This window comes from Eulemur rufifrons, chromosome 17 (assembly GCF_041146395.1).
Source record: "Eulemur rufifrons isolate Redbay chromosome 17, OSU_ERuf_1, whole genome shotgun sequence".
Lineage (NCBI taxonomy): Eukaryota > Metazoa > Chordata > Mammalia > Primates > Lemuridae > Eulemur > Eulemur rufifrons.
In genome coordinates, this window is record NC_090999.1 from 50,632,560 (window position 1) to 50,655,339 (window position 22,780).

The 22,780-nt window shown below is 41.8% G+C and overlaps 1 protein-coding gene across 19 annotated transcripts in view; it reads left to right on the plus strand.

The window, feature by feature from the left end:
- The window catches only part of PDE8B (phosphodiesterase 8B), a 223,765-nt gene that overhangs the window by 132,758 nt on the left and 68,227 nt on the right, over positions 1-22,780 (plus strand). For all 19 annotated transcript variants that reach the window (XM_069492718.1, XM_069492723.1, XM_069492721.1 and 16 more), the window contains 4 exons: positions 9,298-9,488; positions 12,693-12,752; positions 15,122-15,179; positions 20,287-20,375. In XM_069492718.1, the coding sequence (XP_069348819.1) occupies positions 9,298-9,488; positions 12,693-12,752; positions 15,122-15,179; positions 20,287-20,375 (398 nt within the window). The remainder of the gene's footprint in view (positions 1-9,297; positions 9,489-12,692; positions 12,753-15,121; positions 15,180-20,286; positions 20,376-22,780) is intronic.

Below are 22,780 nucleotides of genomic sequence, written 5' to 3' on the forward strand. Positions count from 1 at the left end.
GCTCTGTAGTATAATTTGAAGTCGGGTAATGTGGTTCTTCCAGTTTTGTTCTTTTTGCTTACAGTGGCTTTGGCTACTCTGGGTTTTTTGTGGTTCCATATAAATTTTAGGATTATTTTTTCTATTTTTGTGAAGAATATCATTGGTATTTCCATGGGGATTCCATTGCCTGTGTAGATTGTTTTGGGTAGTAAGGACATTTCAACAATATCAATTGTTTCAATCCATGAACATAAAACATCTTTCCATTTTTTTTGTGTCCTGTAGAATTTCCTTCATCAGTGTTTTATAATTTTCATTGTAGAGAGCTTTCTTAAACTTCTTTGATTAAGTTTATTCCTTGGTATTTTATTCTATTTGTAGTTGTTGTAAATAGATTACTTTCTTGGTTTCTTCTTAGATCATTTGCTGTTGGCATATATAAATCTGATTTCTGTATGTTGAATTTGTATCGTACAACTTTACTGAATCTGTTTGTCAGTTCTAATAATTTTTTGTGGAGTCATTAGGTTTCTCTAGATATAAGTTCATATCATTTACAAACAAGGATAATTTGACTTCTTCTTTTTCAATTGAGATGCCTTTATTTCTTTCTCTTGTCTGATTGCTCTAGCTAGAACTTCCAGTACTATGTTGAATAACAGTGGGGAACAGTAGGCATCCTTGTCTTACTCCATATTTTAAAAGGAAAGCTTTTGTTTTTTCCCTATTCAGTATGATACTAACTATGGGTCTGTCATATATGGCTTTTATTGTGTTGAAGTATGTTCCTACTCTTAAATTATTTTTAATATATATGCTTAGCAGTCAAATTTTGTAACAAAGCCTCAAGTTATACTGTATTTCTGTCCCCTCAAATATGATAAAGTTTTTTGCAGGATTTAACTATCCCTTGACAGCCCCACTCTCCCATAACTGAAAACCAGTTGTCTGTAAATTTGCATTTATTATATTTGGTGTATTAAAACATAGAAAAATATTTTTGATTTGTGCTCATAACCTATGAAACATAATAACAAAATGAATATCATGAATCCTCCACCTGTACAAGAGCCATAATGTTACCAAAGTTAATGTGTACCCCACTGGTTTCTGTCACATAAGTTTGACAGCAGGTACAAGTGGTCAAGAGTCTCTCATTGAGTGAGGGAAAAAATAATTAAGAGACTCCTTTAAAAAAGATAACAAGCCCAACTTAGGATCAAAGATGCCTTTACTACTTGATCTCATTCAAAACATAGAATTTGGCTAACCAGTTCATCCAGTAAGAATGTACTGAGTACCTCCCTATGTTCAACCCTCCATGCTAGTGCTGCAGAGGGTAGAGAGATGGCACAATGCTCCCTGACCACAGAGAGCGGTCTGGGAGGTAGGTTTTATTGTTTATATCACTCTAACTTTAGGGGTATTGATACAAAGTCAAGTGCTTCTACTACCAGCACTGCAGCTGTCTTAGAAAAATCAAGCCATGTCCTAGTGCTTTTGTTTTTGTTTTATTTTTTTTTTTTTCCCTTGGAGAAAAATATCTATTCTGTTACTTCACTGAAATGCCAAAAATATTAATTAGCTGCATCAGCCAGAGCTCTTAGGGCTTGGGAGGAAATGTCTTAATAAGAATATTTCAGGCCGGGCGCGGTGGCTCACGCCTGTAATCCTAGCACTGTGGGAGGCCGAGGTGGGCGGATCGTTTGAGCTCAGGAGTTCGAGACCAGCCTGAGCAAGAGCGAGACCCCATCTCCACTAAAAATAGAAAGAAATTATATAGACAGCTAAATATATATATAGAAAAAATTAGCCGGGCATGGTGGCGCATGCCTGTAGTCCCAGCTACTCGGGAGGCTGAGACAGGAGGATCCCTTGAGCTCAGGAGTTTGAGGTTGCTGTGAGCTAGGCTGACGCCACGGCACTCACTCTAGCCTGGGCAACAAAGTGAGACTCTGTCTCAAAAAAAAAAAAAAAAAAGAATATTTCAGGGATGTGTTTGCTTTTGAGGGTGCCTTTCTGAGTTCATCAGAGGAAATTTGCTCCTACATTAGGACATGTAGCATGGGGCTCTGTACGCCCCACAGAGCTGGCAGGAGCACAGTTAGGAGTGGAAGGGATGGGAAGTGCACATGCTACTGTAGAGAACCTCTCTCCTGGGTGAGTGATGTGACTCACAGTCAAAATCATATTTTCCAATCTTGGCTAGAAAATAAAAAGCTAGGGAGCTATTATGAGGCAGTAGATTCAAATCAACATGACGCAGTCTGAAAATCAAGTGGTCTTTTCTCTATCAATGCCCAGAACACGTTTACTTCCCCAGCGTACAGAATAGACATCTTTCTGCTTAGGGTGTCCTGTCCTCATTCCCTTCATGCTGGGCCTTCCAACCAGACTTGGAAATAGATCTCCATAGCTGTGGCTTAAGCTCTTTCCTAGCAAGGCAGCACCTCCCTTCAAAACCTATTCTTCCATGTTGTTGTTCTTCCATGTAGTATGGGCGTGGATTTTTTTTTCCTAGAACGATTACATGTTGGAGACCATTACAACCATTATATGTTGGCAATCACATAGCCTCGTGGAGAGCTGACCTTCACGCACTAAGTGAAATGACTGGTGACTCGGTAACTCGCTGCAGTTAGCTTCTCCCTTCCTGTCTGTCCGTATTGCTGCCACCTAGTTGTGTCTTCCTCCTAGTCCAGCCAGCCTCATGGAACCACAGAGTTGTTAGGAATTTTGATTCAATATTTTATGGGGTAGAAATAAAACTGAGAGAGAGTAAGTTACTTAACATGACGATTGCAAAGGCTCTGGGGTCAAGCCAACCTCAGTTCAAATCTTGCTAGCTGTGTGGCTATGGAAAAGTCTCTTAGCTGGCCAAGCCTCAGTTTCCATGTCTGTAAAATGAGGGTAATGCCCACCTCCAAAGAGTTGCTTGAGGGTCACTGAGTGAGATAGTATATTTCAAGTACTTTCAGTATAATGGCTGGCCCTTAGAAAATTCTCATCAAACTCTAGCTGTTATCAGCATCACTTTCCTAGGGACATTTAAGGAAAATTCCCAGACTGTTGTTTTGCAACTCAGTTGACTCCTTTTCAGAGCAAATTGGCCAGTTGTTTAGTATTATGTGGACACAACTTAGATGATCTAAATGTGTGGTCTACTTTGGAAGCTACTAGGTTTTTGCTTAAAGCCAAACTGAATATTCTGAAAATCAGATGTTTAATAGTAGATGTTGATAATCCATTTGGAGATGTGTAGACATACCCTTGTTTAGAAAAAACACTACTGGTAACAATTATATTGCCTTCTTCAAGTTAAGGAAAAGTTTTGTTTTGTTTTCATCTTTTTCATAATTACCATTCACCAGAGAAAATGGTTTCATTCTAATTTAGCTAGCAAAGACAGATTATTGCTATCCTCAGAAAGATATTTTTCACCTATTCCTTGATAAAACTTGTAAAAGGAATAGTTACAAGGATTTCCAGCAAAGCAAGGTGACCTCAACTGGAGCTGGGGAGAGACTGCTGAAGGAGGAGTTGGGAGACATGGGTTCCAGCTCTGCTGCTGCTTTGCTTTGGGGAGGTCGCTGTCCTTATCTGTTGGATGGTGGTTGAATGGATCGTTCCCAGAGTCCCTTCCTGCTCCGAGAACTCCCAAGTTCCGTGGCCCCTGCTCCTATCATTGCCGCTGGGAGCCCCTTAGGTAACTGGCAGCCCACGTGTCTGTTCACTGCACTCTCATGGCCCTGCCCTGGGTCAGCCTTCATTTCATCCTCCTAGCCCAGGATGAAGGGTGAATTAAACTTTGTAGTTCCAAGAAGATTTAGGTAGAGTTCTTCTTGGAGACTGACGGAGGCCCTGCATGGCTGTCTGAGGTCTTTGTATAATATTAATAGTTCCTTTTGAAAAGCAGTACAGGTAGCCCTCACTTTGCCCAGTTCCAAGGTGTGCAAATTCCACGGTTTTGTTAAATAACATCAGACCCCTGACAACATGTGTCAGATTGCAGTGACATCGGTGTTTTAACTGTGAATAAATGTTAGAGTACAAACTTTGCTGCTGGCTCTCCGGTCCACCGATTACTACGTAAATAATAAATGTGCAGCATCATCAGTAACCCATCACTTTTTTAAAAAGTCAGTGTGGTTGGTCTGTGCCTGTCTGTCATTCGGCATAAGTACAGACAACAAAGCACGTAGTTGTGTTGCCTCTTGTCTGTCCGTGATAAACCCACATGGCATAATACAAAAATAGATCGTCGAAAGAAGGACTGAGCCAACAAAGGTGGAAGTGCAGTGAAGAAATGAAAAGTGATAGTGCTGTAAGTGAAATGTGAATCAAAGGTAGGCGGAGGAGAAATAGCTGACCGTGGGAATGCCGGGCTGCTCCCTCGGAGAGATTCTGGACACGCTGGTGGATGCAAGCTTACCGACATAAGTGAAGACAGTGCTTGTGATGAAAGGGGTGAAGATGTTACAGAGGAAGTGAGGCCAGCGAGAAAACTTCACATTAGTGGAAGGAACCCTGGGGATATTGCATGACACAGAAAGCACTGAGGATAAAATGTTGGCAGCTGATCCCAACTTAGGAATTATGACAGTTCACAGAAGCAGAGAAAAGATGCTCACTCCGTATCGTCATTTACATGACTAGAAGAAGGTGGCAAGCACTGTTCAAACTACTCTTGGCGAGGTTTTTAAAAATAAAGAAAATATTTTAATCCTCAGTGTTTCTAGTGCTTTAGATTACAGTGTACTAAATAAATACTGGTTTTACATTTTTTCATTTCCCTATACATTTGTAACCAGCAATAAGAGAATTTGCAGTATTTTGACAAAAATCTTTAAGGGTCACAGAACAGTCATAATTTTGGCATTGTTTGTTAAGATAGCTTTGCATGGTCATTTTAGCATAGTCTGGCTCTACCATGCTAAGTGAGGATTGCTGGTCGTTGTGGTCTGGGTCTGGACAGAAGCCAAGGTGGCCGAGCTCTGGTCCAGAAAGATGTTTCTTCATCATTACTGGCTTCAGCCTTGATCGTTTCTTCATCTTCTGCTCTTTTGCTGTGTTTACAACAGTACAGTGAGATTGATGTGGCAAAACTACTTCCTCCTGCTTGTTCCCCCTGTGCCAGGGCTGCTGCCCGTGCTCTGTCTGTGGTCACCGCTTACTAGAGCATCTATTGTAATTATCTGCTTGCCTGACTCTCTCCTCGGCTCGGGTCTTAGGGGCAGAGACTGGCCTGTGGCTATCTCTGGCATCTTTTTATTCCCAGTTCTTAACATCTTACACAACAAGTCATCAACAAATACTCTTTGAATGAATGTGGAGCATATTATTTAGAGCAAGCACAGGGATCAGTTTGCTTTTACTCTGTACAAATCAAGTTCAGTTATAGGCCACTAATGATTTTTTTTTTCAGAAATATATTTTGCAAAATCATTTGTGTGAGTTAGTCATGTATTAACTTCAGTGAATGATCAATAAATATTAACAAAAGACCATGTCTAACAAAGAAACTATCAATACTGATATAGACTATTAAAGCTAAAGAAAGAGTGTATTGCTTTACATTTTTTTGGTTGCAAGTAACAGCTGCCTTATATTTAAAAAAAAGGTAGATAAATGAATAAGAAATATATTAGAAAGATAGTGCAATTTGGGTTTTCTTCCCCCCAGAATCCAAGGAAGAGTTGCAAAGCCATGGCTCGGGAAGGACATCAGTGGGCCATCTCTGAGCCCCTTGACAGTGGCAGTTAAAGTTCTTCCTTTAATATCTCTACTGTTTATGGGCCAAGGGTCCCGGTTCCCAGCCACTGTGTCCTTCTGTTCAAATTCTAAATTCCTGGAAACAGAGTATCATTAGCCCAACTATAGCCTGGGAGATGGGGACAAAGAGTCCAATCCTAGTAACTTGGATCCACCACTTTCCTGGAGAAGGTATAATTTTCCAGAGCTAAACCAGGTATTTTAAAAAGGTGATTACTACAGTGTTTCACTCTAAAGTGTATATTTTTTATTCCCTTAGGTTTTCACTCTGCTTAGGAGTTGAATAATTGAAAAGTAGTCTTTCTAAATTAATTTTTGTAAATGGGAAAGCATTCTTCATACAATCCAAAGAAATTCTCCAGTGAGTGCTTTTATAATATAGGTACTTCATTTTTTCAATGTAGATTTTATTATTCAGGTGTGATAAGGCCAACAGTTCAGGGGACAATTGCCATTGAAAAAATAGTTACAGTTCTTAAGAGGAGGGGGTACACCCCGCCACATAGGGCCACACGGTAGCCCCAGGGTCTGTCAGGAGGCAGAGAGAGGTGGGGAAACGTGGGCAAGAGCCTTTTCTGTGGTTTCCATGGGAAGGATTTGGAGACGCAGGGTAAGTGGGTTTAGGATGGGGCTAGTCTAAATAATTTCAGGGGGTTGTGGGGGAGGGGGTTGTGGTTGTCTGGCACCTGGCCCCGGGGTGATTAGGGTAGGGGGCTTGTAGCCCAGAGCATAAGAGCCAAAGGAGGTGGTTGGGGCATGGGCTCTGGATTGGTTGGTTTGCATATGGAAGGTGTGAGCCCTGGAAAGTTATTGCTATCTCTAGGAATTAGCTAACCCTGGGAGGGGCAGTCCTTCTGGTGTCAGCAAAGCCTCAGAAACATAGAAAATAAAAAGGCACAGTTAATACAACTTCCCACCTTCAATCAGTTTGTAAGTTTCCATGTGAAATCCAGTTTTTAAGTCCTTCAAAGGGCTTGGGAAGCCTTACTGTGTCACAGCCTTCTGCCATGAACTTGACTTTCTCTCAGCCTACTGGCCTCCCACCCTCCCTCGGGTCACACTGGCTCCCTTGCAGTGCCATGAACGCATCAGGCACACAGCAGGGGCTTATGGCACTCTATCTGGAGTGCTTTTCCTTCGGACTGGACTTTTGTTTCTGTTCCCTTCGGGCATTTGCTCACCTGTCTGCATGAGGCCTACCCTAGCCACCTGTTTACACTGCTACCACACCCACTCCTGAGCCCTTACTCTGCGCTGCTGCTTTCTACATAGCACCTGCCACTTACTAACATTCCATAGAATGTGCTTACTCAATGTGCCTGTTGTTTATTGTTTGTCCATCTGCCACTACAGTGCAAGGACTCCTTATTTTGTTCGTCAGCATACCCTAAGTAATAAAAAACGGTGTTTTTAAAAATTAGTGATATCTGTAGCAATGTCCAATAGAAGAATAGAGTTGTGTTCTTATTGTATTAGTCAGATATTAAGGCATAATGGTATCAAGGACATATACATTGTTAAGATTCTGATTTAGAGATCCATATTTCAGCCAGACAGATGAGAGACAAGTTTATTCACCTTTTCTGACTTCTAGGCTCTGCTTACTGAGTTTCTTATGTTAACACCCCTGCTACCCCAAGCGAAGGGCTGTTAACTTTTTGCACCAACCAGTTTATCCTACCTGATTTTTCTTATTGTGGCTCTCTTGTTAATAGTTTGGTTTGAAGGGTTTCTTTTCATTATCAAAATCCACATGGCTGTGCCCTTCACTTCTCCTGGGAGAGCCACCTCTCATTTCTTCCTAGAAGGACCTCTGTGGCTGGAGATGTCAGGAGCATCCTGGGCTGAACAGTGACATTCTCTGGCCAGGGTGAGTCTTAATAAATGTGGCAGCCTCAGGTGTTCCTGGCATGTGATTTTAAGCCACATGCTAAGAAGAAAATGTTAGAATCATGCTGAAAAGTATATTATTTCTCTTCTGGAAACATGGCATTCGAGAAAATAAGAAATAATTCCCACAAAGTATAAAACAAATGGCATGTGTGATACATTGAGATATTTATTTATCTTAAGGAATTATTGGGGAAGTTTAGGTATGAAATGGTGTTGTGGTTTTGTTTGTTTTAAAAAGAGTCTTTATCCTTCACAAAAGCATATGAATGAAATAAGATGTCTGGATTTGTTACAATCTAATACAAGAGTTGGGAAAGTCAGTAGGGAGAGAGATGAACTCAGACTGGCCAGGAGTTGGTTATTAATGAAGCTGGGTGATGCGTACATGAGATTCATTATATCATTGTTTTTACTTTTCTATATATTTCTAATTTTTAATTAATAAAACATGTTTCAAATGTAATGGTAATGGTTGGATAATTTGGCTTGTTTCTGATTTTAAATGAAACACATTTGGTATTTCACCATGGCAAATGATATTGACTATTGGCTTAGAAGCTCTTCATGTTGAGAAACTACCCTTCTATTCTCAATCGTTTAGAGCAGAAGTGGATGTGGAAGAATATTAAATGCTTTATCAATATCTTCAGATTATTATAGGTTTTTCTTATTAGACCTATTGCTGGGAGGTAATCTTCTATTAATAGTAAAGCCCTCTTACATTTCTCAGAAAACCTCATAAGCAGTTTTTCTTTCACTCCTCAAATATTTACCAACCAGCTAGTGAGTGCCAGCCCAGTGATGGGCCCGGGAGGTACAGCCGGGAACGAGACGGGTGAGTCCTTGCTCTCCTGAAACTTAATTCTCTGGTGAGGAAGACAGACCATAAATAAATAAAGAAGCTCGGGTGGTGGCGAGGCTGTCTCTGGCTTTCGAGCTGGCAGAGAATCTGGGCTCTTGAGCCCAAGGGATGATGAGGAGAAAGTTGCATAAAATATTGCCACCTTCTTTGCTGCGGGTGGGGCTGCTTCCCAGTGAGGCAGATAGAGGCGAATTTTCCTCAGTGTCGCTCCATCAGCTTCGCATTTCATGATCATTCTTTCTAGATTCTGGCAAGGATTGGGTGTTAGAATTTGTTTTCGAGGCTGTTTTGAGTTCCCTACTCTCCTGTGTCTCTACAGGTATTTTAGTGCCAAGTTCAGAGAGGTGGCCTCCAGGGACTTCAAGGCAAATGCCATTTGCACTGGAACCAAATACATGTACTATATATGTGAACCATAATCTAACCTGTGTTAATTATCCTGTCAATAATTTTATTGCTTATCTTACTTAAAAACAGAGCCAATTAGGAAATTAAAAATACTTGTAATTGCAGTAAATAACAGCTACCACCAGAGTGACTGAGCACCTGCCCCGTCCGTGCTCATTCAGTTCTCACAGCTAGTTTTATGTGGCACTTTCTTATCCCATCTCTGGGCAGAGAACTTCTAGGCCAAAGAGATGAAATAACTTGTTCAAAGACCGAGTAACTAACTGGAGGGGCTGGGATTTGAACCCAGGTGGTTTCCCTCCATTGGTGACCAGGGCTGTTTGAGTACAGTCTCTGAGGAGGAGGATTTCTGTCAAGATGCCCTTTTCGTTGTGTTTCAGGTTTTGCTGATCTTTGCAAAGGAAGATAGTCAGAGTGATGGCTTCTGGTGGGCCTGTGACAGAGCTGGTTATAGATGCAATATTGCTCGGACTCCGGAGTCAGCCCTTGAATGCTTTCTTGATAAGCATCATGAAATTATTGTCATCGATCACAGACAAACTCGGAACTTCGATGCAGAAGCAGTGTGCAGGTACCTTCCCTAATGTAATCTGCTTAGTAGATGTTTACTTAACAGCTTAAAATGAGCTTCCTTTATAGATGTCTTTAGTTCTATCTGAAATACTTTTAAAACATGTGTTAATGTTCCTAAGTAATCTATACAGATTTCTATGGTGAAAGCTATAGCTCCTTCCTATGGATTTATCTCTCCTTTCCCATTTTTCCACATTTGAATTGCACTAAATTTAGAGGTGTGAGCTAGGCTCCCCTGGAAACTTCAGGGTATTCCCCCCACCCTGTGCATTGCTCATAAAAAAACATTAAAATTCACACAGTTCTCATTACACAGATATGGTTTGGATTTAAACCAGCTATTTTAATCTTCATTATTCTATCCCAAAATGAACATCAGAAATGTGTGAAATATAAATTTTCTTCTGCCTGACACAGATGGGTGGATCCCACAGCAGGCTTCCCAGTCACGGAGCGAAGGCAGCCACTTTGCAGCGGCAGAAAACCTTCCAGGGGCCCAAACCCCTGGCTTGTGTACAGAAATGCTTGCGCTCTGGGAAGGAAGCACAGGCCTGTTCATAAATAAATGCACAGTCATGAGAGTTAGCTCTGGATGAACTGATTCATTTAGCAGAAGTGGAATGCTTTGAAGCTAGACAGGAAGAGGTCACTAATTAAATGCTAGACCAGGACAGAGTCCAATTGCATGGGGAGCTGGAATTTTCTTGAGTATTAGTAAGTGAAATGGAAGATGGGGAAATGGTTTCTGAGAACCTTTGGTACCCTGACAGGAAATTAATGGATTAAGAGAAGTTTCTTATCATAAGCATCACTCTGCTAGTCATTAATGACGTTCAGTTTCCCAAAGAAGGATTTTTCTGAAGTACCTGTATTTAAAATATTTTAATGGTCTCAAATAACCTCATCTGTCTGAATGAAAATATTTTCCTATTTAAAATACATATAAATATACATATAAAATATTGGGATGCTATTTTTGGTATGAAGAAATATTTTTTAAATGATTTGCAGAGTAGAATTGGATCCTGTATAACTAAATATGTCTGATTTTTCTTGGCCTTCACTTACTTTTTCTTACATGGGTTTGTAGTAGAAATACCACAGTCCTTTGTGCATATGTGGAATGAGTTAAGACAAGCTTTAGTTGTACAGAAAAAATTAATAGGAAGAAATCTTTTAGTTCAGGCAAAGGTCCAGATTAGCAGATAAGCTTACATTCTTCTTTGAATATAAAGAGATAGAATTTTATTTGCTGACAAACGCACTTCTCTCTTAGCTGCACGGAAAAACAAAGGGATGGCTGCAGTTCAGAAGGCAGGTGTGTGCACTTGGCAGTCTGTTTACTGACCGCTACTGGTCACGTTGAGGGTGGCCAGGTTCTGAGTGCTTGACTGCCAGCATGCGTTCCCTAGGGAGAGGCCTGGGGGACACACTCCTGGAAGATGTGCATTCTTTATTGTCGTCTGTGGCCCTAGACCCCTGGCCTTTGAGCTAGGAGTGGACTTAAGCCTAACGTGTGTCCTTGGACCCCAGCCCACCTGCTCCCAGGTTCCCCTGAGTCCCCTCCTTTGGAGGGTTGAGAGGGAAGAGGCAAGCGGCAGGAAGCAACCCAAAAGACAGAGGCCAGTCCTGAAGGAAACCAAGGGAGAGCATGTCCCGGCCCAGTTACGCTCATAACGTGCCTGAAGCTCTGGAGTCGCCCCTTAGAACGCAGCCCAGTGGTCTGTCCTGCTGCCTCACTGAGGTGGGAGTGGCTGAGGGAAGATGAGAAGTGCTTAATAGTGTGTCCCTAGAGACCAGAGCATGCCTCTGAAACATGGTGTCTCTTCCTCATTAGGTGCTAACCGTTGTTTCTGCTGAATATCAGGAGGCTACTAAGTGTAAAATACTAATAAGAGTAGCTTCACCTTAGCAGGACCTGCCCCGTGGGGTGGCTAGATGGGCAGTGGCCTGTGCCAGCACCCCCACCCCCACCCCTGCACCATGAATGGCAGCATTCTTCCCAAGGACCTGCTCTTTCACGTGTCATTTATTCACAAGGGGAAACCTCCCTTCCGGGGAACACGGCAGCCGATCACTGTGAGCCTTCCACCCACGTAGAGTGAGGTCTCGAGGAATAGGACATTTTTGAGAAAAGTCAGGAAATTCTGGAGTTGAAAAGGGTGAAGCAGCATGAGCCGGGGCTGTCCCTGGGGGAGCAATAGCGCAAACAGGTTAAAATGGAGAGGAGCAGAAATGTCCACAGCTAGAGAGAAACACAAACACATGTTGTTTCACAAATGTCTCAGGAGTGATTCTGTTTTTGGAGATGGTGTTTCCCTTCCAAGGGAGCTCAAAATACGCAGAGGCCAGACCAGGGGAATAGATCAAAACAAGCGTGTGGGTTTGCACCGTGTTGCAAGTGTGCGGCCCTTTACTGACGCTTGTTCAATTGACGACCCCCGACCAGGTTAGACCAGAATCAGCTGCAGCACAGTCCTTCTTCTGAGAAGATTCATCGCCCTCAACATTCTCTATCCTTCTGTGTTCTTATCCTGTTGAATTCCTAGGGAATAAATTTACAGTATACAGGTGGTTCTAGTACAACAAACATCATTAGACAGTGACAGTCACCGTATTGCGACATTTCTCTTCCCCAGCTGATGATCAAGTTGTTTAAAGTATTCAAGCACAAACAACTATGAATGAAGGATTTGGGTGGCTCTTTGTACTATCTTTAAGAGGCTTTAACCTGCATTTGTACATCCAGCTGCCAGCAAGTGTTTTAGTTTTTATTATAAGGTCAACTTTCTGAACTACCTCCTATTTTAAAAGGAAAAAGATCCAACCTGATTAGCTCCCCCAGGTATAAACTGATAAGAGGAGGCTTGTAGAACTGCCAATTTTTTTGCAGAGTGGAATTTCAATTTAAAAAAACCATAGAATTTAAGTGGAATTTGCCAATTTTTGAAGTGGAAAATTGGCAGGTCTGGCCTGTTGGATCATTGCCTAGGAGTTCAAAAACTTTTTTTTTTTAATTTAAAATGAAGAGATTGTCGTAATCCACAAGGGCATCTTTCTTTGCTGTCTTCCATGTGTCTTGAGACCTTTTCTTTAGAGAAAGGTTTGATTTTGTGCCATTTTCAATGTGAAGAAGTTCCACATTCATTTTATGTAACAAAGCCCAGATCACCTTCTTTGACTTGGAGTCTTCTCATTGCAGGTCAATCCGGGCCACAAATCCCTCCGAGCACACGGTGATCCTTGCGGTGGTTTCACAAGCGTAAGCTCACCTCCCCTTCCCTCCCCTCGCCAGCTGCAAGTAGTACTGTTCATTCTGAAACATTTGTCTGATGTGATCCAGTTTTTGAGCTAGCAAAGCAAGGGGCATGTCTTGAACATCAACTTTAGATCTTGCTTTGGGGTTGTTTTTTTTTCTCAAGTTCCTGGAAATATTTAGGTTTTTTTTCTCTCTATTATATATAATCGCTGTTACCACATACTCACACACCTTGGGGAAAAAAAGTTTGCTCATCATCTGCCAGAATGAATGGAAAATTTGAGGAGGAGAAGGTCTGGAGAGAACATTGTTCCAGTTTATCTTTTTTCTTTGAAGCAAAGAGATGGGCTATGCTTGTTTTCCATTTAAGAAAAAACAAATTTTCTTCATGTTCAAGCATGAGAACAAAGAGGTACTAAATCCACTACAAGAAAAGGTTTGTGAAGTTGCTGTTGGGACGGTCACGTGGCCAGAGCAGGACAGTAGTAGGTTTATCCCAGTGTTGGAAGGTGAAGAAGAGGGACTGGGCTGTGGGTACAGTGAGACTGTGGGACGAGAAATTGCTCTGCTGGGTTTATCATCTAAAACGTCAGCACTTAAAATGAGGGAGCCCGCAGGAAGAAAAGTCGTTTGTACACGCTACAGTGGTGGGAATCTCGGCAAGCAGCAAAAGTTGTTGTAGTTACTTAATGGCTGTCATTAGCTTCAGAGAGAATAAGACCTTAATTAGTGCCCAGGACCTGTTGGACTCGGCCTCATTGTGGCATTTGGCACAGATTCTGTGATGAAGGAGCCGACAGGCCGTGAATTCAGACGAGAGCATAGGGCTCTGCCTAGACCAACCTGGCCCCGGGAGACTTGAAATACTTCAGTCCAAAGCCACTCGGGTACTGCAGGAGGTCATGGCTGCAAAATCTTGCGCTTACCAAAGACTCCTCTTCACGGACTAGTGCTGGAGTCTCTTCTTAGGAGCTGTGTCTCCTCACTTTGGCACCTCCCATGGGCTGTAGTCCAAGGAAAGTGAAGAAATTGTCCCCACTGGTTCCTTACACCTTGCCATCCTGCTGGGTGATAAGATCCCAGGGGAATGAGAGAGGGGAACTGAGATGTGAAATCGGCCTCCTTCGACCCTCTTTCTCGCGGTCATGTTCTGCACTCTGAGATCTGAACAGGGTCTTGCACGTGGATGCCAGAAATGCACCAGGCCACACGGCATTTTTCCCAAGCCTGGCTTACTCCATGGGCCCAAGAAAAAAAAATTTTTGTTCCTACTCATATAGCAACAATGTTTACTAGTCCTTGACAAATAATGCTTTACTATGACTTTTTTGTTATGATTTTTCACCTGTTTTTTCTGTTGTTCATTATAAAATATTTTACATAGAAAGAGCAATAATAAAATGAGTGCCTATGTCTGTGTCACCTAGCTTAAGAAATAGAACGTTATTAGTGCCTTTGGAACCCTTTTTGTGTCCCCCTGTGCCCCCACTTACCATTGAGAGAAGGTAGAACCTTGAGTTCCCGAGGGAAAGAGGGAGTAGGTCAGACAGCTTTTCCCCGCAGGGCAGGAATCGGCTCACGGTAATGCCACAGCTGAGCACTGGGTTTCTCTTCCTGTTTCTGTCTGCATTCCCGCCCAATCCCTTGTATTCTGTTTTTCCTGCCTGCTTTTCAGGGTGGTGTACCCCCGTTACTTGCTGGCTTTCTCAGGACACCGTTTCCCTCCCAACAGTGACAGTGTCTTCATGACAAGCAGACCCCCACCCCCACCTTGTACTCAGACTGAAGTCCTGACCCCCAACTGTAGGCTCACTACAGGAATTCTCTTGCGAAATGAGTGACAATTACCAATTTTAGTTTTCTCTTCTTCCCTTCTAACTCTGAGTTCCTGCTGACTCTTTCCATTTGGCTGTGGGATCCCGTAGCCTGTAATGCCTCTGTCTTCCTCACACTGAGAGTTGCACCCGGCCAGTTCTTGGGTGGGAGTTATATATATTTCCAGAAGGTTTGGGGACAGCACAGGGGCCAGTGGTCTCAGGATTAGCAGTGCACCTCGTGCGTCCCTTTATGGGACTGCTCCCATACGTTTGCCCCATCCCCAAAGGGCAGCCCAGAGTTGGAGAGGGCCACTCATGTACCAGGGTGACACTTGCAGACACACTGCTGGAGTTTTTTCCATTTTTGTTCTTTTTGCATCTGGCAGGCAGAGGTGGGTGTGTCCCTGAAGGCAGGCGTGCCCCGGGGGCACGTGCCGGTCAGGCAGCCCCTCGTAGAGCTAACACCGCGTGGCCTCATTGTTCTCTCTCCGTGTTTCAGTGTGAGGAGTCCTGGTTTGTATCTGCTGAGTGACCACATTTTCTGCTTTGCTGCAGATCGGATGACCACGAAGAGGCCTCAGTCCTTCCTCTCCTCCACGCAGGCTTCAACAGGGTACGTACAAGACGAGCTGACCCCTCTCTCAGGTGCAGGTGCCTGACCCCTGACTCTGCCACAGCAGCTGAGCAAGACAGCCACAGAAAACTGTTGAGGGAATCCGTCCCAGGACTGCTAGGAAAAGGATGGAACTGTGTTCTCATGGGAGAGTAGCAAGCAAATGCTAGTCAAGCTTTTTGCCTTTGTCTCTCTGGGTTTTCTCCATATATCTTAGCAACAGATATGTGATGACATGAAAACACATCTTATTAAATCAGATCAAAATTCTGTAGTCCCAAAGTAATCTAATTTAAATAAGTTCAGTCAATTAGACTTAATATGCGTGTGATTATGTATAGATAAGTCCACCAAACTGGCACCCAGGACTCTGTTCACCAGGGCTGGCCAGAGCTTACACCCTAGGGACAGGCCCGTGGTGACAGTGGCATCTTGTGAATGCCTGGCTTAAACCATTAACATCAGCAAAGGGAAATTCTCTGAGTGACAACTACATGAAGAACACTGATAAGCAACTTGAAGATTAAGATGGATTACTCTAAAGAAACATACTAACAAACTAAATAACCAAGCTTACCTAGTATCTCAAGGTCTTTTGATAGGAGCAATCTGACTCTCAAATAGGTGGTGTGATGTATTCCTTCAAAGATAGGATATTGTCTGTGCCTTGCCTTGTGAACTGTGAATATTCCATCGAGTGTGTTAAGTCATGGTGCTTTGCTACCCTGGGCTTAAAAAAATATATTCCTCTTGGTTATAGACCACAGAGAAGTAGAAAGCACCTTTGTGCTGCAGTCGTTTTGTGCTTTGATGCCTCGGTGTGGAAGGAGCTGTTTTGTGCTTTTGTGCTTCAGTGTGGAAGGAGCAGTGTTGTAGGAAAGATTCCAGGTAGTGTCGTGGTTCACAGTGTGTAACAGAAATGAATGTTGCTGGCTAGCGATACTCCTCACTCTCCTAACACCTTCCTCTGTCTGTCTCTTCTCACTGAGGTTGCCATTTGGTTCTGAAAGCTATTCTTGTGTGCTGAGCCTTAATGACAATGCATAAGACAATGCTTCTGCGTTTTGGAGTGGAGAGTTGCAAAAGGAAAGTTGGCAAAGAAGCTGTGTGGCTGAGACTTATTTTCTTTACTCATTCATTTTCTAAGAAATAACTCTAAAATATGTGCAGTCTTCGTAGATCTCGGTGTGATACTGACCACCCCTCTTCCATCCCAGTGCTGTCCTTTTCGAGTCTGAGTCAGGACCTCTTGGAGTTGAGGATGTGTAGGGTTTCCTCATTACCTGGAGGATGATTGGAGCATGACAATGACACACTGTAGCTTTTAGCAATTAGGACCCATGTAAGTGCTGTTGAGTTTCCTTTTGGAATTCTGCTTTGAGTTCGGTGACCCTGCCTCTAGTTGATTTAGAGATTGGTGTCATTTGAAATGATAGCATCTTGTCTGGAGGGCTTTGAGATTGCACATTTGCTCACGGAAAAGCCTGGGAGAAACAGTTAGCACTCTTTGGGTGCAAACGCTATTTAAGAAAATTTAACAAAAGTTCCACTGTTTCTTTCTTACGCGCTTTGCAGCCTGTCCCTACTGCTGTGAAAGGTTTCGTTTCCCTCTGTCCAGATATGTTACTGAGTTGTGCAGTCAGCCCCAGTGAATAAAACCCTTGGTGGGGGCATGAGGAACAGTCCCTGTCAGGAACCGCCTGGTGTTCTGATCGAGGCCATTTACCAGTTGGGTCAGGGTGCCCCTATAGCTTGGGTTCTTTCCCAGGGAGGCGCACTGCGCCTACGACAGCTTTCCCTGAGTTACTGTGGTATACCGTCAGCTGAGGCTGATCTCCAGGTGTCTGTTCTCCCTTTTTGGACAAAATCTTGTCTTTGGCAACTCTCCACCCAAGCACCTTTCTAAATATGCCAGTTATTCTTGCCTTCCATGAGGTTGTTTCCTATCTCCGAGTCGTTTTGATTGTATTAAATCATCTGCTGAAACGCAGCCCTGTGTTGCCAACTAATTGGCCAGCCCTTCCGTCTGTGGTCCCTGAGAGGGGATCTGGGAACAAATTCTGCCCTCAGACATCCCACGACAACTCCCCTTGAAGCCTTTGAAGCTCCACATAAGTGGCCGACTGTATTGATGCTCAGTCCACACGGAGCCTCTTAGAAACCAGCATCTTAGCAAAGAACAGTTGCAGCTGTTCCTGTGTCAACTCTGTGTGCCTCTTTTTCTATTTGCAATGATGCTTATTCGATTCAACAACTGTTTATGGAGCTCTGACCACGTGCAATGCAATGTTCCGGGCATGCCGGGGGCACAACTGTAGGACGCGGTTCTCCCTGGAGAGGCGTCTTGTGGAGTAGGAAGTGGAGAGCTACGATTTATTATTTGTCAGGGCTGGTTCCCGATGATTTGCTTAATCCTCCTCTACATATGAGGGATTCAGTATTTTCTCCATTTTTGCAGAAGAGGAAACAAGCTCCAAACAACTGAATAGCTTGCTAGAGCTTACAACTCATGATCAAGTCAAGAGATAAATGCATGCTAACTCCAAACCCCATATTGGGTCCACTAAATGAGTATTTCCCAAACTGTTTGACAGGACACTAGCGTTGCAAATGCTCATGATAGGTGTTCCATGAGAAAGGGCTTCTGTGGTCAAATAAATGTGGGGAATCAGTGAAGACTTGGTTCCTCCTCCTCTCACCCCTGAGCATCCACAGTATACATGAGCAGCATTGCACATTAACATATTGAACGCTCTGAGAAGTCCTGTAGGAAGGAAACCTGCTAACTTTGTTGGTCCCTACATTTTCAAAACTTATTTTATTACAGAGTTGTTTTTTATGTTTGCTCAAAGATAACAGCCTTCAGAGCTCTGTTACTGGCCGATGTATAGTTTTTATCCATCTAAAAGCTCAAGTTGAACCTAACTGTGTTTATCTTTACTTTGTAAATCAAAGAGAAAGTATTTTCCTTCTGTGTTTGTTTTTGACTTTCCCTCTTTCCTTAGCCCTTCTCAGCTTCCACATGAAACAGTGGAAGCCCAGGGAAAGCCAGGGAGAAGCCTCCACTCCAGATGTGTGGAAGAGAGAGAGAGTGTGTGTGTGTGTGTGTGTGTGTGTGTGTATTTGTAAGATAGGAAGGGGAAAGGGATTGATTCTTTCTCTAACTTGCTTGCAGGAAATCTAAAAAATATATTTTCCAGCAGGGCCTGCTATTCTCCTTCTATACCTGTCTAGCTATCTGAACGGCAAAAGAATGTGATGTATAGTTTGGAATACTCTGAAATTCTGGTTATCTTTCTACTTAATCATTGGCCAGATACATGCTTAAAACAATTTGCATGATGTCTATATTTTTTATAAATTAAAATGTAAGACATTTCTCCTTTCCTTAGCAGAATTATCCTGAAATGTATTCCCTTACTAATTTTTTTACTTGCTATTTTTTTTTTCTGATTTTATCATTTCTCAAGAATTGACATGTCTGTGTAAAGGAAGTGCTCGATTTCTTTTATATCTTACACTGAATAATATAGGATATATAAGAAATGTAAAACAAATTACTTTGGGATCGTTAGTGAAAAAGATCCTCCTTTCCTTCAAGTGCAGGGCTAGAGCGGCTCACGCCTAGTGTAAGCGGGTGCTTAATGGTTCTTTGAGGAATGACGATGTGTGTTGCATTTTCTTCGCCTTTGTCATATGCTTATCTATCTGTTCATTCATCTGCTAAGTTTTTAAAATACATGAAAGCCTTTTTAAAATTGAGATGAAACTAAAATTAACCATTTTAAAGTGAACGATTCAGTGACATTTAGTGTATTCACCATGTTGTACAACCACCATCTCTGTCTAGTTGTAAAACATTTTTTTCATCCCCAAATGGAAACCGTGTTCCCCTTAAGCAGTCACTCCTCATCCTCCTCCCCGCTGCCCTGGCAACCACCAGTCTGCATTCCGGCTCTGTCAATTGACCTAGTCTAGATATTTCGTGTAAGTGGGATCACATAACATGTGGCTTTATTTGTGTCTAGATTCTTTCACTTAATATTTTTTTGAGATTCACACATGTTGTAGCATGTATCAGTATTTCATTCCTGTTTTATGTCTGAATGATACTTCATTGTGTGTATATACTATAATACAATCTGTTTATCCATTCATCTGTTGATGGGCATTTGGGCTGTTTCTACCTTTTGGTTATTGTGAATAATACTGCCATGAGCATACATGTACAGATATTTGTTTGAGTACTTTTTTTTCAGTTATTTTGGGTATATGCTCAGGAGTGGAATTGCTGGGTCATATGGTAATTCTATGTTTAACTTTTTGAGGAACCCCCAAAGTTTTTTCCCCAGTGACTAAGCCATTTTACATTCTCACCAGCAATGTACAAGGATTCCAATTCTCCACATCCTCGCCAACACTTACTTTCCTTTTCAAAGAAATTATAGACATCCTAGTGGATGTGAATTGGCATCTCATTGTGCTTTTGATTTGCATTTCCTTAGTAACTGATGATATAGAGCATCTTTTCCTGGGCTTGTTGACCGTTTGCGTATTTTCCTTGGGTAAATATCTGTTCACGTCCTTTGCCTATTTTTTAATCAGGTGGTTCATCTTTTGTTGTTGAGTTCACTGAGTTTCAATCACCTGTCACATGTAGAGCTTCGCATTTGGCACTAAGAAAATTAGAAAGGAAGCAAAGAGCAGCCTCTCCCTTCAAAAGAGGTCGCTGATAGTGAGGTGCACACTGAGTATGTTGAATGCTGGGTTTTAGATTATTTTTATTAGTGCGATATAAAGCAAAAATGTTTCAGTAATTAATACGGTTGGGCAGGCATTCTGTACCCTTGAGTATTCATAATGAAGTTTATCCCACCTTTGTTATGAAGGGAGTTGAATGTACAGTATTACCTGCTCTGTTGTTTCTCATACATCTAAACAAGCATTTTGAATACCTTGACAACTGTTTTATTTCATCTCATCTTACTTACTAGCTGTCTTATATAACAGAGTTACCTGGGGGTAGGAACAACTGTGAAGTTTCTCTGTTTGACTCTCTAAGAAGTAACTATATATGTCTCATGTATTATCTTTGCTTTCTTTTCAGAGATTTATGGAGAATAGCAGCATAATTGCTTGCTATAATGAACTGATTCAAATAGAACATGGGGAAGTTCGCTCTCAGTTCAAATTACGGTATGTAGCAAAACAAGACGGTACCACAAGGTTGGCAATTCTTTAGAGCATCTTATCTGTTAACAGGCTGATGTTCACAGGTCCATAGCTGAATCCCAGAGATATGGAAACCTTTAAAAAGGTGATGGCAGCTGGTAGACAGCAGTATCTAAACTGGGGGGCCCTTAATATAATGAAATAAATTGGCAGCATTTCTTCTGTTGACAGTATTTTCCACCGTTTACAATGTTTTAAAATTATAACCTAGGAAAATGTTTATTTTTTGCACAATTAGATTAAGACTAGCCTTTAAGGATTACTTTCTACTTCTTTTTTTTTTGTTTCAGCATATTATGGGGGTATAAAAGTTTAGGTTATGTATATTTCCTATGCCCCTCCGGCCCCCCCCTCACCCCGCCGAGTCAGAGTTTCAAGCATGTCCATTCCCCAGACAGTGCGCATCGCACTCATTATGTAGGTATACACCCATCCCTCCCCCCCCACATCTGCCCGGCACCCAATTGGTGTTATTCCCAAATGTACACTTAGGTGATGATCAGGGAAACCAATTTGCTGGTGAATACATGTGGTGCTTATTTTTCCATTCTTGGGATACTTCACTTAGTAGAATGGGTTCCAACTCTATCCAGGAGAACATAAGAGATTCTATATCACTGTTATTTCTCCATGGTATACATATACCACATTTTACTAATCCACTCATGTATTGATGGGCATTTGGGTTGTTTCCACATCTTTGCAATTGTGAATTGTGCTGCTATGAACATTCTAGTGCAGATGTCTTTTTTATAGAATGTCTTTTTCCTTTGGGTAGATGCCCAGTAATGGGATTGCTGGATCAAATGGTAGTTCTACTTTTAGCTCTTGGAGGTATCTGCATATTATTTTTCATAGAAGCTGTACTAGTCTGCAGTCCCACCAGCAGTGTATGAGTGTTCCTATCTCTCCGCATCCACACCAACATTTATCATTTTGGGACTTTTTGATAAAAGCCATTCTCATTGGAGTTAAGTGATATCTCATTGTGCTTTGGATTTGCATTTCTCTGATGATTAGAGATATTGAGCATTTTTTCATATGTTCATTGGCCATTAGTCTGTCTTCTTTTGAAAAGTTTCTTTTCACGTCCTTTGCCCACTGTTTAATGGGATTGTTTGATTTTTTTCTTGCTGATTTTCCTGAGTTCTATGTAGTTCTACTTATCAGCCCTCTATTATTTTTATTCTTTCTTGTCCCCCTTCATCCACTTTCCCCTACCTGGCCTCTGGTAACCACCAATCTATCCTCTATCTTCACGATCCACTTTTTTAGCTCCCACATATGAGTGAGAACGTGATATTTTTCTTTCTGTGCTTGACTTATTTCACTTAACATAATGGCCTCCAGTTCTATGCGTGTTGCTGCAAATGACAGGACTTCATTCCCTTTTATGTGGCTGAATAATATTCCATTGTGTATCTATACCACATTTTCTTTATCCATTCATCTGTTAATGTGCACTTAGGTTGATTCCATATTTTGGGTATTGTGAATAGTGCTGCAATAAACGTGGAAGTACAGATATCTCTTTGATTTCCTTTCTTTTGGTTATATCCGCAGTAGTGGGATTGCTGGGTCATGTGATAGTTCTATTTTCAGTTTTTTGAGGAATTGCCATACTGTCCTCCATAGTGGTTACACTAATTTACATCCCCACCAACGGTGTACAAGGGTTCTCCTTTCTCCACATCCTCACCAGCATTTGTTTTGCCTATCTTTTTGATATAGCCATTTTAATTGTGGTAAGATGATACCTCATTATAGTTTTGATATGCATTTCTCTGATGATTGGTGATACTGAGCATTTTTCCGTATACCTGTTGGCCATCTGTATGTCTTCTTTTGGGAAATGTCTACTCAGATCTTTTGCCCATTTTTAAATTGGATAATTCGGGGGTTTTTGCTGTTGAGTTGTTTGAGCTCCTTATGTATTCTGGTTGTTAATCCCTTGTGAGATGGACAGTTTGCAAATATTTTTCTCCCATTCTGTGGGTTGTCTCTTCACTTTGTTGATTGTTTCCTTTGTTGTGCCTAAGCATTTCAGCTTGAAAGCATGAGTAAATTAATCCCTTGGTTTCTTTTTATCCATATGTTTATTAGCTTCAGAGAATTCCATAGAATTTTTCTAGAAAAACCACATTGCCTTTACTTCAGTAATTTGTGCTTTTTATTTGTAGGTTAATTATTATTCCCTGGGGTCTCTACTGTTTTTAATTAGGATAAAAAAGACTTAGTACTTTTATTTTAGATGTTTTTACAATAAATAGAATTGGGAAGAGAGGGATTTCATTGTGGTTTAATTTTTTAACTGTGTGTTAGCTACACTAAGAAATGAACAGCACAACACCTTACTGCTTTGATAGGCA